Here is a 16,214-nt window from a genome sequence, read left to right as displayed (position 1 = left end):
TTGAGCACTTCCTGCTGCCGTGTGTCACACATTCACACCCAGCGTGGCTGTGAATGCAGTGCCAACAGCTTGCCAGCTCGAAAGCTGTCAGCATTTTCACAAGAGGGGGAAAAATACCGAGCCAGCAGGATGGTCCTCAGGGGCTTGCAGCAGGATCACTTCCAACTCTGCTTTCTGTTTTAGGTAGCTGAGTCCCTCGGGGAAGGGAGTAGGAAGGAGGGCTAAAGGTATATTAGTCTGAGCAAAGCTTTGCCTAGTCTCCTATTTAGAAAAGCTGTTAATCCTTTCATCCCACCCCAAAGGACAGAAAAAAAATGTAGATTCCTTAATATTTTTTTATTTACAAAGAGGCAAAGTTTTTCTTTCATACTCATCTTAGCAGCAAGAATAATTGAGAAGCTTATGAAGATCTACATTGGGACAGGATAGCTATCAGTACAACTAGGATCCTTGGCCCATGTAAGATCGCAAATTGTGCACCAGGGGCAAGGGATTCAGTGTCTCTTTTTGAAGTCTATCTGGGAAGATTCTCAAAGTACAGCAAACAGCTGGGCAAGCCTTGTGCTTCTTTATCTGGGAAGCTGTGGGGTCTTCTTCATCTGCTGTCTCCTGGAGACAACAGAACAGTCCATGTCTTGATGCAAGTGGTGAAGAAGCTCATGAGAGGTGTAGCTCCCCCAGCCTCTCAGCTGCAGGCAGGCTCAACTCCTTTAAGCAGCTCTTTTGAGGTGAAATCCAAGCCAGTGGGTGACCCCATATCTGGGACTCATAATAACATTCAGGCTGCACAATGCAAGGTCAGGTAACAGTGCGGGACCAGGACAAAGGGGAGTCTTGACGCTTGTACAGACAGAGGTAGGGAAGAATTAGTTCTGGGTGATACTCACAGGGGTGACAGAAGTACCAACAAGTTCAATATCCTTGACCTTTTTGATATAAAAACTCTTAGAAGAAAGATCTCTAGCACAGGGCTGGTATTTTCCCACTGCTGAATAGTCCGGAAATACGGCAAGAAAGCAGACAGACAGTATAATATTGAATGCAGGGATGGATGTAACCAGAACACCTTGTCTTCCTTTGCCTTGCCACTTTTCTTCTGCGGTGTGCTGCTTTTTCTCAACCCAGATCAGCAAATGCAGGGGAAAAAGAAAAAAAAAGTAGTCTTTGCTATCCCCATTCTTTGTGAGTGGATTGAGGTTTTCTTTTCAGCAAAGGTGTTGATTCGTGGGTTAGTTTTCTGGGCTCATTCACCACATCTTTGCTGCTAATTAGGCAATGGTTTCCCTTGAGCAATGGAAGGAATGGGCAGCACCGTTGCAATGTTTTCCACTAATACAGGATGTGGGATGAACTATTCTGCAATCAGCTTATCGTAGTCAAATAACTGTATTTTGCCAGCAAGGCAGAGAGGCTTTCGATTTCATGAAAAATATTGCAGCAAGAATGGGAAATTGTGTGCGTTCTTTTTACTGCCATCATCAGACCTGGGGAAAGAAAGGGGGGGGGGGATTTCCCCAGTATTTTTAACCCAGTAATGGGGTTTTCTTTTACACTGCACTGCTTAGACAGCTGACACAGTTTTGGCTCTGAGCTGACCTTAGAGACTTGAGTCTATAGCTGGACCGAGTAGCTCAGAATGTAATCTCTGATTAAAACCTGAAGTGGGGACATCACAGAAAAAATTACACCCTTGGTCAGTCAGGAGGAGATGTCTTCATCCATTTCATCATTGGCCCCAGCACTGACCGGCAGTGCTATTGTCCCTTGTACAAAATCTCATATCCACCTCTTCAGGCACTTCTCCCTCCCATTAGAGGTTTTTAGGCTGGGACAAGGCAAATGGACCATGTGTCTGCTCAGCCTCAAAGCTGAGTGCTATTTTACACCAATATGCAGAGCATGGAATTGCTGGCACAGCCTCCTGCTGGGAGCTGGGAAGGAAAAAACAAGCTGGCGAGGTTCGGGTTGGCACTTGACCAGTGTGGGAAGGGGTTTCTATGCCATTGGATCCAGTAATAACAGAGAAACAGGTTCAGTTATGAAGGTGAGTCCTTGTTGGCCTGTATGCCTAAGAATAAGGCTCCTACATCTCCATTAGCTGTGTAGCCACTGAACAGCTTCAATGTGCCTTTATCATTCTCCATGTGTTGCTTTACTGTCCACTAGCCCAGTTATCCATGCAAAATGTCCTCTCATTTCCAGTGGTCTGTTTCACTAACGCTTTACCTTGGGAACTAGTGCTACCCATGTAGCCATCCATGAATTTACACCTTGTCCATCCTATCTGTTTTCTGGTTTTGTAGCCCTCTAGAGTGTTCTCCAGCCTCATTAAAGAACAGTCCCGATGGGTTTGATGCTGAAGTCATGTTCATGTCCTGAATAGAAAAACTGTCCATCTAGCCTTCCCTGCAGAGGCGGCCTTTCCCACCTGTGGGTTTCCTCCAGGCAGATCCTAGTCAGAGCAATGTCTGTACTGGCTTTGGAGGTCCCTCAGAGAAAGGTAGGCACCAGTGTTTGGGACCTGGCTGGAGAAGGCTGTTCTGCATGGATCCTCATCCTGGGTTTGCCTTAGAGGTGGAGGCTGAGAGAAAGAAGAGGTAGCATGTGCTGCTGGTGTACAGGGGTCAATCGGAAGGCCTGCCTTCCCACTCCCCTCCGTTACATTGATAGTATCACTGTCATGCAGATCCGGTGGGTCAGGAAAGTGGGTGTCCAGCTGGCACAGGGCCTCAGCAGGTTGTAAAGCTGCTTTGTCCATCACCTTCTCATCCTGTTTCAGAACTGCTGTTGGTGGGATGCCTTCACTTGACTGAAGAGCCCCAGAAATAGCCATGGCCTGCTGGGCTTCACCTTCTGTCTCTTCCATGAAGGAGCTGTTTTGGAAGCCCTGGGTTGCCTTGATACAGTGAAAGAAGTTGTGGGACAACACAGGCATGTCCTCTGCCACTGTGCAGAGGTCTGGGTAGGGGAGAGCATGGTAAGACTCGCCATCCTCACTGCCACTGCCCTCCTGGGTGAAAGGCTCATAGGTGAAGTAGACCTGACAGGGCTCGATCTCAAAGGAGTTGGGAAGGTGGAAGAAGAAGTAGCCTTGGTTGGTGAAGCAGCTGGATACAGAGTGCCCACTGGTTTCTAAGGGAGGATCAGGAGTCAGGGTTCCCTTGGAAAGTAGAAACTGGGATTCCTGGTCATTCTTCTGCATCACCTCGAGCATGGAGATCTCTGGGGTTGTGCTGTTCACACAGTAGGAAGATGTGGAGAACGGGGAGGAGAGCCATTTCTGATGGGGAAGAAACACAGGAGAGAGACTGTTACGCCCAAAGTATAACACTCAGTGAGGAACCAAAGATTTCTTCTGAGCGCCTACAGCAATCAAGTGACCTTTTCTCTGTCCAAGCAAGAGTTGCCAGAGGTGGTGAAGAGGGAAATTCACATTCATGATGTCTCATCTGTAGGATTTTCAGATAAAGTATATCTTTCTGTCACTTTGAAATCAAGAGCAGATCTTGCAAGCCTATGTTTCGAGATTTCTGGAAGGGGGGGAATGAAGGATGGAGGATTAAAGCGAAAGGAAGAAAAAAAATTACAAGACCATAAGATGAAGTGAAGGTGGAAACATGAAAAGCAGTACTGGGATGCATCTCATGCAATCTGTTCCTAGGTGCTGAACCAGCTTCTGATACATCTACATGGCCCTATGCAGATTTCTTGTCTAAAGTGCTCTTCCAGGCCCCTTATGCCTAGATTTCCACATTCACCGTGAGTGACATCCTGCAGTGCATCATTATCCTTAAAAATAAACTGGTTTTGATAACATCTAACTTCATTGCCTTTGTGGCCAGTAAAGCCAATTTTTCTAGTTCTTTCTGCACTGAGAAAGTGTCTTCAGTGCCTGCTGCACGCCCCCGCCCCCCCCCCCACTCTGCACTCGTCCCCTGTAGTTTAAGCTTTCTAAGGCTTTTTGCACTTGGGCTTTTCCAAAGCTTTGCTGTCCTCTGGACCCTCTGCAGTTTGTTTCCACTCTTCTTAAAGTGAGATGCCCCTTGGGATCACCTCCCACCTCTTGCATCTGACACTCCCTTTAATACTGCACAGAATAATTGTCTTCCTGCAGCTGCCCATACTCATGGAGGGATTAGGGGAAGGGAGAAAGTGGGGGTGGAGAAAGAAGGGAAAGAGACAACAAGAATGCAGAAAACAGCTAAGTGCCATTCAGCGTGATGGCAATTCACATTAGGAGCAGAGGAAAGGCTCACAGCCAGGAGGAGGGGATCACAGCAGGAAATCTGGGGAAGAGCTGGGCAGCCTAGGGCAGGCAGGGAGGGACCGAAGTGGGATGCCAGGGGATCTGAGAGGCCAAGCTCCCTCTCACAGGTCCCTTGTTTTCTCTCAGGCTCCCCGTCAGCGGAGCAGAGTGCTGAGGTTTGTGTGGTTTGCCGTTTCTCGGTTCTGTAATTAGAGATGCCTCAGCCGAGTGTCAAGTTTTAGAAGGTCAGAAAATAAAATTTGAGGGGAGAACCCGGCAGCTGGTGCTACAGGCACATGTGTCGTGTGTGCACATGTAGGTCCAACAACTGGGTGTCTGTCCTGGGCATGTGCAGCTTCCCTTATTTCTCCCTCATAACCACTTGGCTCTGTCCCCAGTCCCATACCTGAATGTCACCTCCGTGAACTGAAACGAGTGGGGGAAAGAACTTCTCGGGGTCTGGGATGTGAATCTTCAGGATCTTCTTAAACCTTGAGAAAAGAAAATGAGAAGGAGGAATGAAGCAGGGCCTGATCCTGACCGATCTGGCACTGTGGTGGGGGTAGGAGAGAGCATCGCAGCTCATGGGTACTACCCTGGCATGGGGAGAGGTAAAGTAAGAACAAGCCTGAGGGCTGGCCTTGCTCTTGAGTGGCCTGAAATGCAGTAGCTGGGGGATGAGAGATATGGAGATGAGGCAATTAGGCCTGGCATTGGAAAATACACTCCCCTCATCCTTTTCCCTGGGGAAGCACAACCAACCAACAGTTCACTGGTTTCTTCCCTGTCTTGGCTGGTCACCTTAACCTCTCCACCTGCCCCCCTCCCTTCCTGCCCTGATGACAAGCTAGGAAGGTCTCCCTTGTTTCCAAGGTCCAGCTGCTGTGAGTTGCCCCCTCTTTGCTTTACTGTCACCACAGTGACTCAGAGAACCACATAACCTGAATGGGACCATCACCGGCAAAGCTGTGCCACCACTGTCTGTCCTGTTAGCAGAACACTGCATGGTATAGCTAGGACACGCTGGCTGTGCAAGCCATCTGAGCATGCCTTGTGTCCACCCAGTGGCCTCTACTTTATTGGAACCAGTGTGTTGTCAACCTGAGGCAGCATGAAGTAATCTAATCTGCTCCTCAGTCCCTCAGAGATGTTGGCTGATCCTGTCAGCTCTTTGCTGAAGCTTTGCTGTGGGATGCTCTGAGGAAAGACCCTCCTGACCTCTGGAGGCAATCAGTGTACGCTCTGAAGCGTCAGAATTTTCTAGTTCTTGCATATAAACTACCTTACAACGCTGCAGATGCTATTTTTATTCGTGCATGTCTAATCCTTCCTTGGATCTTACCTCAGCATTATCCTCTATCCAATTCCCCCATGTTAATTATATTCTGTGGAGAAAGGAGGCCTTTTTATCTCTCTCTGTGCCATATAGCTAACACTTCCTCATCTTTGTGTTATGATTCAAGGTAAAACACAGTGACCAATGACTTTCTCAGTATCCATCTTCCTTCAGTATGCTTCTCCTTCTTTCCTTGCAGAGAAGCCATCCCAGCCCCTGAGAACATTTATCCCTGCTCCCTGCCATGAACATCAGCACCCTGCTTCTCTGTCCCTGTCCTGAGATGAGAAAACATGAGGCCATTTCTAACCTCGCCATGTTGACAGGTCACTCTCCGTATTATTGCACGGAGTAACCTTGTGAGACACTTTCAGTCCTTAATAAAAGCAGCGTTTGGGTAGAAGTGCTGGCAAAGAGACCTTTAAAGCATCATGTAGATGTTTAACAGCATGTGATGAGACACTTCAGGACTGCACAGACCAGGGAGAGGAAGAATTGTACTCCTCACTCAGGATTTTTGCCTACAGAGCAAATGTCACTACATCCTGTCTGAGCTCTTGCTGTAGCGTTTAAGTAAGTGAGAAGGTAGCGGTATCTAGGCTTGCTTGGTCCTCTCTACTGAGGGAATGCTCAACCCACTGACCTGCTTTTTAAGAGGCAATTTTGGTGCATCCCTTCCAGGGGACAGCACTCTAACCCGTGGGCAACAGAAGTGCTGAGGCAGCTGTTTTTAATTCAGCCAGGGCACGGCACCAGGTCACAGGAGCGTAGCACAGTACGATGACGGTGGTGAAACCACATCATCTTGGGTGGCGATATATGTCCCCAGACAAATGTCAGCTTCAAAAAGTTGGGCTATAAACCATATTTTTAAGTCACTCTCTATCGTGAGTAATGCCAAGTGAAAAATAACCCTGGTTTTGAGAAGACACACAACATACAGGAGAGGAACAGAGAGGAAAACTTGATTTTCATTTACCATTTCAGGGTCCGTAAGTTAATAAGGAAGGCAGTCCCAATGATCACGAAGATGCAAGTGCTCACTATAAAAGCTGGCAAGACCGGCTGGGATGTTTCTGCAAGTTGAGAGAGAACGAGGGAGTTGCTGTGAAAATTTAGCCAGGATTCTGGAGGGAGGAGCTGCATCCCTTCCATGGCTGTTCAAGCTGATCAAAGTGGGCCTTTATTATAATTTTATATAATATATAATATTTTATAAAATTATAATATACAGGTCAGATAAATGAGTTCTGCTGTGTTGTGTAGGATGCCTTTGAGCTGAGATGGGTTTCAGAGTCTACTTGGCATGGCTTAATAGATAATTCGTGCTGAACAGCTTGAACTCCCTGTTCATAACAGCACCACAGCTGGGGGTTGCCACAGATGAGGTGCCACAGTCTACTGGTTGAAGTGTCCATCAACCTGTCTGTTTTGTTGCAAAGGAAAGCAAGGAAGCCTAAAATCAGCATAAGTGAGGTTGGGCACTTGAAAAACCATTATCAGTCAGTGGGGGAGATAGAGTCATGGGGTTCATGGGTCTTTGAGAAGACAGGAGGACCAAGGATGGAGAAAGCTAGAGGTCAAGGGGCTGGCTTCTTTCTTTGGAGAGGTGTAGGGAAGCTTTAGGAGGCTAGGAGGGTTACAGCTTTCCACCACATGATGATTTTGGTACTTGGATTGTAGGTTTAGGAGGAAGAGACTGAGTTCCCACATTGCCAGCGCTGCCAGCACTCCTCAGGCTTGTCTGGCATTACCTCAAATCTTTCTTAATCTGTCTCTTTCACACACATCTCCTCAGTGTGCTTTTGCTTCATCTTGCTATTCTGGTGCCTGTCTCCTCTGTCTGCCACCCCCATCTCCCTCCATCCCTAGTACCCCTTGGTCTAGGCCTGCAGAGCTCCTCTGGAGTAGTTGTGAGGGAGCAGAGAAAAATAAAATAAGGAGGAGACATTTTTAGGACATTCTTTCTTTGCCTGTCCTTGAGATGCTACTCAGATCACTTTGTCTCCTCTGCCTCTGGTACCCTGGTTATCTTTGGGTCTTGGTTGCTATGACAACTGGTTGCAGCTGTATCCTATTCATTGACATCACACACTGTCAAAATTTGATCGCCACAGCAACACAGTGCCCTTTCTAAACATAGCTCCTCTGTTTATACCAGCACCAGGCACAACAGGGAGGGGCTGAGCAGGGGCAGAGTGGGGGTGACATGAGAAGGAATAACCTCTATCTGCTTATTTTTTGGAAAAGAAATTAGAGACCACAGCCAATGACTCACTGAAGAGACTTGCTCAGGGCACTATTTTCAGGGCTGGAGGTGTCCTCTGTGCTGTGGTTCATGGTAATGACTGATGCAAGTCTCAGCAGACATTTTTGGAAGGGACTTACATGCATGTAAGACTCTCTCATTCTCCGTGAGACTTTGCTTCCTAGGCTCAGGTCTCCTTTGGTTCAAGAGCTGAGTGCTCTGTTTCACTGTATTTCACTGATCAATTATTCCAATGAACTGGGCCATTTTATAAAGCTGGATTTATGTTCCTAGGTCACAACAGCACCTGGGAAAATGCCAGTCCTGGCCACTGCTTCTGCAGGTCAGACATCAGACATCTGGGGAAGCAGCTCTTGATTTACATCTTGTGGATTTTGCCTGGCTTCTGGAAGTCAGAGGGGCTCTTTTGGGGTCAGGGGGTCTTTGCCCTTAAGCCCTGTTGAGCCAGCCTGACCTAACAGATTAGGAGGGACAGATCATTTCCGACCTTTCTATTGCTCTTTGATTAACACCATCTTCCCTACCCATCTTCCTCCAGCTTCTCAGCCTGCTTCGCCCTTTTACTTTGTTTTCCCTGAGTCCCCTTTTTCCCCTCCAAGCCAGACTGCCTGACTCTGAGCCTTACGGTCAGCATGTGTCCTCCACAGTGTCGTCTCACTCCAGTCGCTCCACACGCCTTTGCAGGTACTTGAGGCACTTGGCCTTGCACGGACAGCTGCCTCGTATTTCAAATCAGGGGAGAGGCTCTCAAACACCACCCACATCTGGTCCTGCACAATGGTGAAGTTCCTGGCCTCCTGGGAGTAAGGGAAAATTAGAGCATGATCAACACCCTGGCTTACAGCCTCACGTACCCATCTCTTCCAAGGCCCTCAGAGAGGACCTGTCTCAGATCCCTACATCTTGTGCACTGCTTGTTCACCGTGGAGGACAAGTCTGCTTTGCTTTGCTTTTTTCATCCCTTTCAGGTCTGTCCTGGAGCTATCTGGATTTCTTTGTGACAACACTAAGTAAAATAGGATTCCCGTCTGCCTCCCTGTCATCACCAAACACTGGCAGCAGGTGACACAGATAAGAGGGTGGGAGGTGTCATCCGCTCTCCAGCTTCACCAAAACAGGTTTTGTCCTGAGGGGGGGCCCAGGAGCAAGTCCTGGGTGATGTAAAGAAGACCAGGATTCGTATGGTGACAGGTCCTAGTGCCTCACTCCGTACTCACCTCCCAGGACTGACTCGTGGTTCGGTACCGCACTTGGTATTCCCGCTCCCCATCCAAATAGTGAGAGGAAATATTCAGGGTCCATGTTAAGTTGTAGGTGTTTTCAGTTTTGCTAACCAGCTGAAGATTTCCCGGAGGCCTCAGCTTTACTGGAAAGAGAGAAGGAGCAGGGCTGATACCTCCACACTGTCTGTCCATAACAGGGCTCCACCGCAAACCCCATTGCTGCAGGGTTGGTGTCTTGGCTGTGCTCGCAGACTCCAGCCAGCCACGCCACGTGAGATTGTTAGTGAGTTAGTTCCCCCTCTCTGTTCCTCCTTCTTCCCCACTGTCACTGAAGGCAAAAGGCCTGCTGTCTCTGGACTACGTTAAAGGCAGCTCCTCCTGTGAGCCTGTGAGAGTGGCCCCTGCAGTCAGTGCAATCAATCACACGTGGCCATGCATCCTATCTTATAGGGGTGATCCACAAGGCAATTGTACAGACAGGAAAGGAGCATGGTTGGGGTGACAGCTGCTTCCCAGCTGCTCTTTCAGAGAGCTACAGCCACAGAGGATGGAGTTACACAGTCTGTCTGGGCTGATCCTTCCCAACCCCCTCCAGCCATGCCTTCCTATGCCTCACCTTGCAGCAGCTCTATTGGACCTCTCCTTGAGCCAGGTACACTCACACATCCAGGAAAAACATGACCCAAGCAGATGCTTTTCTGCTGGATTAGTGAGTTGAATCCTTTCAGCAAAGGCTGATGCACGCCAAAGCTGGCTTAAAGGAGGGTGGAAGCACATATCTGGTAAGAGGGGCAGGGGAAGAGCAGCAAGACTTTCCCTCCTTCTTGCAGCATGCATTTTTCAGGAGGTCAGCGGAGCTGTCATTGCCTGTTTGAAGCCAGAACTCCTAGTGCAAAGCTCTCCCATTCAACAGTGTCCCAGATACAGGACAGGACAGGAAGTGGCTGGTATGACATTGCACGTTAGAGGTGCAAGTGGCGGGAGTCAATGTCGTTCATCTGTGCTAGCAGTAGCAGGGGACAAGGAAAAGAGACAAGTCTAAAGTCAGCTATGGGTGTTGCATAGGGGTGGATGGGGAAGAGAAATTAGCTATCATTTCGTGGGAAAGCTTCAGAGACTGCAAGACAGATGACTACTCACTATTTGCAAGTGGACTGAAATCTTCTATTTGCACAGGTATAGACCTATTCTCTCCAATCTGGCAATGGACAGACATGGTAAGACGGTCTGCAGTGGTGAAGCATTGAGTCTGCAAGGAAAATTTACCATTAGTGACACTGAAGCCTCATCAATAAGCATTCATATTTCTAAGCATTGCCTATGTATAAGAGGTTTAGGAATACTTGACAATAAATATGGATTATATTTGTGGCTGAAAGGCATAAGCCTCAGTGGTCAGTGAGGAACCAAAGATTTATACTTGATGTAGTTGGATTTTTTTTGTTCATTGGCGAGAAGGGCACAAAATATTGTGATATGCTAGTTCGCTAGGATTGCTGTATGTGCTGACTAAGCAGGAAAAAGGTTACTTTCTATGAGTGACATTTATTGAGAAAAAATATTTTTACGAAAACATTTTGTGTTTATTGGTAAGATCGAGCTGACATTAGTATTAAATATTACTCTTGAAATGCAATGATACTAAAGGGTGACATACATCATACAGTATTAAATAAGCAATAGGGAAATTAGCTTGATTAGAAAGAAAAGATTTTGGAGCTGTTTACCAACCCTGCAATTTGTCTTTGCACATCATGTGCAAATGTAAGAAAGCTTGTCTGTCATTAGAACTGGTTGTGACTTTATCAGTAAAGAGAACTAGCTCTTATTTGGGTGGGTTTTTTTCTGAAAACACAAGGACTACAGTAATTCTGGATATGACTAAAGTACATAATGAGTCTTAAAAAGACTGATTTAAATAAAGAATAATAGCTAGAGGATTTGCATCACCATTAGCTCCAGTGATGTGTTGCTGTTGCGTCTTGCATTTGACACATCTAACCAGGCTTCACAGTAGCTAGTGATCTGGAAAAGGGTACTGACCTTTTCAAGGCAAATGGGGTCAAGAGGTGACCTCAGAGCTGGTGGTGATGTTCATCCCTCCACAGAGAAAGGGATTAGGGCCAGACCCAGGTAATTGAGACATGGGACACTGCATGTGATCTGTCTGTCCTGCAACTCTTCTGTATGTGTCAGGACAGCATGGCCCAGCTCACAATGAAGCCAATCTTCCCAGCAGGGGAACCCACGAGGGTGATGCATTATCAACAACAAAAAACTTCAAGCCCAACCGCAGAACTGGAGTCAGGGATTAGGTTTGGGCTTTCTATACTGCTCCTGGGTGTCACACCATTTATATACCCAAAATCCACATACAAATCCTTTCCACCTTGTCATTAGCCAGGACATCCCAGATGAATTACTCACATTACTGTTTTTGCTGAAGGTCTTGATGCATCTTCTCAGTCCTGTCATGTGTTCCGCCTTGGGTAATTCACAGTGCTCCTTGAATTTTTCAGGTAAGGGAAATAACCTGGGTTTTAAGCAAGAGAACTCCAGTGAGCTGGGGAGGCTGTTTTGTATTTAGTCAAACTTTATGTAACGCTAAAGGCCTTTCAAAGCATTTTGCATCTTACCATATTTACTGAACAGGTTATAGCAAGGATGTAATCCCACTTTCTCTCCCCACTGCATCACACAGACAAATTTTATGTGCTGGCACATGGAGAGTCAATGCATCCCAGTTATTTCAAGCCAAAGATGAGAGTAGGTTTCCAGTTTCCAAGTCTTCACAAAACCCTCTTGCTTACCTTCTCTGCTTTCTGTTGATATCAGAGGGCATGCAGAGCCCAAACACACCTGCTGCCCACAACTGTGCTAACATGGCCCTGGAAGACAGGTGCCTGTTTCAGCCCCTCTAGGGCTTGCAGGTCTCCTTCAAGCCACTGACAGTCCTGTAGGGTCTCAGATACTGAGTGAGATGTATTTTCTGAACCAGGTCACGTCCCAGTCAGACAGGACCGTACGTCACACTTGGCAGCACTACGCCATGACCTCTCTTCTGCTCTGACAAGTGTGGCTGGACACACACCCACCCCCAGGGAGAAGTGTGGGAGAGGAAAACATCATGAACTGAGAGAGATGAAAGGGCCAGGGAAGATAAGGTGAACAATATTTTCCTTCATTTATTGTTACTCAGGGTGCAACATCCCAGCTCATCCTGGTGATGGGCAAATGGCCCCTGTACAACTTTAATTACACCCTCCTCCACCCCCACCTCTATACATCATCCTTTTACATTGAAAATGCCTTTCAGTCCAGAGGGTGGCTACCAAGGAAGAGGGATTTTTTTGAAAATGAAGCACAGACAGAGCTATGGAGCTGGAAGATGGGCTGTGCTAGACAGTTTGGGACTGTCAGATGACAAACACTGAGCAGTGCCCAGCATCTCAGCCCACGTGGGGTTAGAGACAGAGTTCAAGACAAAGCACCTCGGCTCTGTGACTCCACTACACGTGGTCTGAGGAGCGGGAGCCTACATTTTTGTTAAGTAGTAAACTTTTCAGGACACTTTTCATTCAAAGCATTGGTTTTCATCAGCCTCTCCAGTCACCCACCTGTCACAAAAAGCTAACTTCGATAAAATCTCCAGCTGACATGGTGCTTCAACCAGGTCCCTGCCTGGGTTCCAGTCGCAGAAGAGAGCTGCCCGCGAGTCATACCAACAAGTTAGGCTGGAGGCGCCTGCCAGCAGAGAAGAGATGGACAACAACGTGGCTGAATTAGCAATGATGTTTGGCATTAACCATCGCCCCATCCCAAACTACAGACTGACTCCTCTGCTGGAAAACTGTCTCCAAGTAAGAAAGGCAGAGCCACTCACTTCTCTACATCCTTGGAGGTTGATATGCTCATAAGAGACTTTTAACTATTGCAGTCTCCTCTGGCTGTATGTCACAACACGAGCATTGCACAGCAACACACCATGGCACACACACTCCTCCGGCTGACCCCCCTCCCTGCCCACCCAGGTGGCACGGGTGAAGGGGAATCACTTCTCACCTTGTGGAGAGTCTGAACCCAGCGAGAGAGGCGTGAGGCTGAACAGCCAGAGGTGACACAGAAGCAGCAAAGAGGGCTTCATCTGTACTGGTGACACACTGAAAGAGAGAAGATGCCCCCCCAGCGTAGCTCAGCAATGCAAATTAGGAAGACGTCATCTCACAGCAGGCAACCACTGTCCTAGGGCAGGGCTCAAAGCCAGTGCCAATATTGCAGGCTCAGAAATTCATACCCCTTCCACTTCGGAGTCTGTGCTTTTCCCTCAGCACCTCATTGTTTTCCTGCCTTGGGTGCTTTGCTCAGCACTGAAACCGTTTGCAGTGCAGCACAGATAGGCTGTTTGCAAGAGTAATGCCTTCTGGAAATGTGTGTGTGAGTACACAGCAGTCCGTGTGTGTTGTTTCAGGCTGCTTGCTGACTCAGGTAGAGAGTGCTGCCTTGGTTGCGCATGGCTTGTGCTTTGAAGAGCTTCTTTTTTTGGTAAGCCTTAGGGCTGAAATAACTAGATGCTTGCTGAGTAAGAGGGGTCTCTGGCTGCAACTGACAAAAGTTAGCTGCAAAGCTCATGGCTTAGGAGGTAGATTTTGAATGGCTTGTTTGTGACAGCGGAAGAAATCAAGGCGAAGAAGGAGTTTACCAAGTTCTGGAAAGTTAAGGCTTTACCGTGTCACAAAATATTACATAGTCACGCACAAACCATGCACCATCCTTGCCAAGTAGACCCTGCACTATCTTGGAAGGAGCCATGCTTTTAGGTGTAGCAGAAAATTTGGGCTTTGTAATTAGGAAACTCTGCAGCACCCCTCATGCACCCATGGCACCCAGGGAGACTCCTTGTCTTGCAAAGCCTGTACAGCCATGCTCCATATTAGACAGACTGCGCTTATGGGCTTCTCATCCAATCCTGCCCCTCTCCCCATCCACCTGGACACCCACTCGAGTTCTGCCTCTGCCCACAGGAGAAGGGACCACCCTCACCTCTCAGTAAGCCTGGAGCCCAGGCAGAGCTGAGCAAGACAGGGTCCTGCTGGACCCTGCTGGGACTGCCAGGGGAGTGGGAAGAGAGGGTTTATAAAGGGCTGGCATGAGGCATAATATCAATTCCCATTGTGATAAAAGATTAGGTTCAGAGGAAGAAAAACATAACGACAACGCATTAACAGACAAAGGGGAGAGAAAGAGAGAGGAAGAAAGAAAGTGGTGTGGTTGTGAGATGTGGGGTATGATTTGCGAGGACTGTGGAGAGACAGAGAGATAAATACATGCTCAGTCCTCCCCAACGGCGAGATTCAGTTTGTCAGACCGAAACTCCTTCCAAGACACTTTTCAGATCAGCCACCCCCATGTGGGAGAGAGCTGGCATTGCCCCCTTTACCTTCCAGCTCCAGGCACCCGGCAGTCCAGACGAAGGGAGTCCCCGAGGACCAGGTCGCGAGGTTGGATGGAAGCAGGTGCTGGACGTCAAACAGTGAGAGGAATGGGGAGGGAAGAAAGGGAGAGGGATGGAGAGAGATATCCTAGTTCAGTGCATGTCCAGACATCCGCCATCGCTGCTAGAGTGACAGAGGTGCCTCCAGCCCGGCAGTTCTGCTGCGGAGCCGTTCCTCTCCTATGTGCGCGGTCTCTCTCTGTCTTCTCCCTCTCACCTTTGCACAGGAAGCTGCCGCTTGCTTGCCTTGTCAGACTGAGACGAGGCCCTGAAGTATCGAAAAGGCTAGCGAGGCCGAGAATAAAAAGCCCCAAACCACGTCCTACTTCCTGCTGGTAAAGCAATAGGTGCAGAAACAAGGGTGGAGGGATCAGGTGTTAGCTTGCAGTGCTCAGATATACTGGGACCAGTTTGTAACTATTGCTGGGAAGCAAAAGAGAGAGAGAGAAGGACCTGTCCTCTTGGGACACAGGCAAGAGACCCATAGCTTCCTCTTTCAGACACCCAGACAGACCACTCATATCGCTCTCAGGGTCTGCACACGTGCACAGATCACTCTGAAACCAGTGATAGGAGTCAATCTGCAGTAGAAATACCATGGACCACTTTGTGAAAAATAGCTCAAGTCATTGACCTAAGCAACACCAGAACGAAACCAGCCTCCCCACCAGTGCCCCAGTTTCAGAGGATCCATCCTGGGTCAGAGCGGGAGTGGAACAAGGGCAGTGTTGAGTGTGAGCAAGCTTGAGGCACAACCCTCAGTCTTGCAGGCAGTGTGACACCACAGAAACACCCATCCTGCGGCCTCCCTACGCAGCCAAGCACCCATCTCGCTCCACAGAAAGAAGAATCATACCCTCTGACTTGAGCCTTGCAGCTAGTCCAGACAGGCAACACTGCCCTGCAGTAGCTGCAGTGCCTGTTTGGCGTGGCTTGTCCATTCAACAGGCCAGAAGGGATGCAAAAAATTATGTCCACCTTCTTCCAAAGCTTAACGTGCCCTCACCTTTGCAGATGGATAACCCCTCACAGGCCTTGCCAGGAACGTTTAGTTTTAGAAGATCCTTTTGCCACAAGCAGATGTCTTCCCCAGCACACATTGCCCTTGCCTCCCAAGCTAAGAGAGATGCACAAACGCAAATCCACAGCCTGATGGTTGCCCGGTTCACAGATAGGCACGCACATGCATACGTGTCCCCGCACACCTCTCTTTTTCCATACACAGATACAATTCTCTGAAGTGCAGCACATCACATTTCCTGTCTGGGCTGGGCTGCGTGAAGATGGCCGCTGGTGTGGGGCCAGTTGATGAGAATCTCCTTTTATACACACACTGGTCACCACACTCTGTGCTCCTCACCTTTCTCTCCTAGAGCAGCTCAAGGCCCAAGCTCAGGTCCGGCGAGCAGGTTTTGCTGACCAAAAGTTGCCAGAGGCTAATCTCAAGTCTCCAGACAGTTCCCTTTTGAGGACTCTATAAACCTGGAGGATGAGGCCTCCTTTAACAACAAAGGGATCTTGCTTTCAGGTAGTGGAAAAAGGGTGTGGGAGGAGGGTGAGCTTTTAGTCACAGGCAGCCCAGCCCAGAGGCTGGATCTCAGAAGATATTAGACCTCAAAAAGAAATAGTGTTGGAGCAAAACAGTGATT

The 16,214-nt window shown here is 48.3% G+C and overlaps 1 protein-coding gene across 1 annotated transcript; it reads right to left on the bottom strand.

The window, feature by feature from the left end:
* Positions 1–1,481: 1,481 nt before the first annotated feature.
* IL2RB (interleukin 2 receptor subunit beta) lies at positions 1,482–14,590 on the bottom strand. Its single transcript, XM_076328730.1, has 10 exons — positions 14,512–14,590; positions 13,137–13,234; positions 12,692–12,818; positions 11,502–11,607; positions 10,215–10,323; positions 9,069–9,217; positions 8,477–8,648; positions 6,562–6,658; positions 4,653–4,737; positions 1,482–3,280 (listed from the first exon to the last, which is right to left on the bottom strand). Exons 2-10 carry the CDS (start codon positions 13,216–13,218, stop codon positions 2,453–2,455), a joined length of 1,755 nt encoding a protein of 584 aa, XP_076184845.1. The 5' UTR covers positions 13,219–13,234; positions 14,512–14,590; the 3' UTR covers positions 1,482–2,452.
* Positions 14,591–16,214: the final 1,624 nt, after the last annotated feature.

Source organism: Aptenodytes patagonicus, chromosome 1 (assembly GCF_965638725.1).
Source record: "Aptenodytes patagonicus chromosome 1, bAptPat1.pri.cur, whole genome shotgun sequence".
In the NCBI taxonomy this organism is placed as follows: domain Eukaryota; kingdom Metazoa; phylum Chordata; class Aves; order Sphenisciformes; family Spheniscidae; genus Aptenodytes; species Aptenodytes patagonicus.
This window is presented reverse-complemented; position numbering and strand designations above follow the sequence as displayed.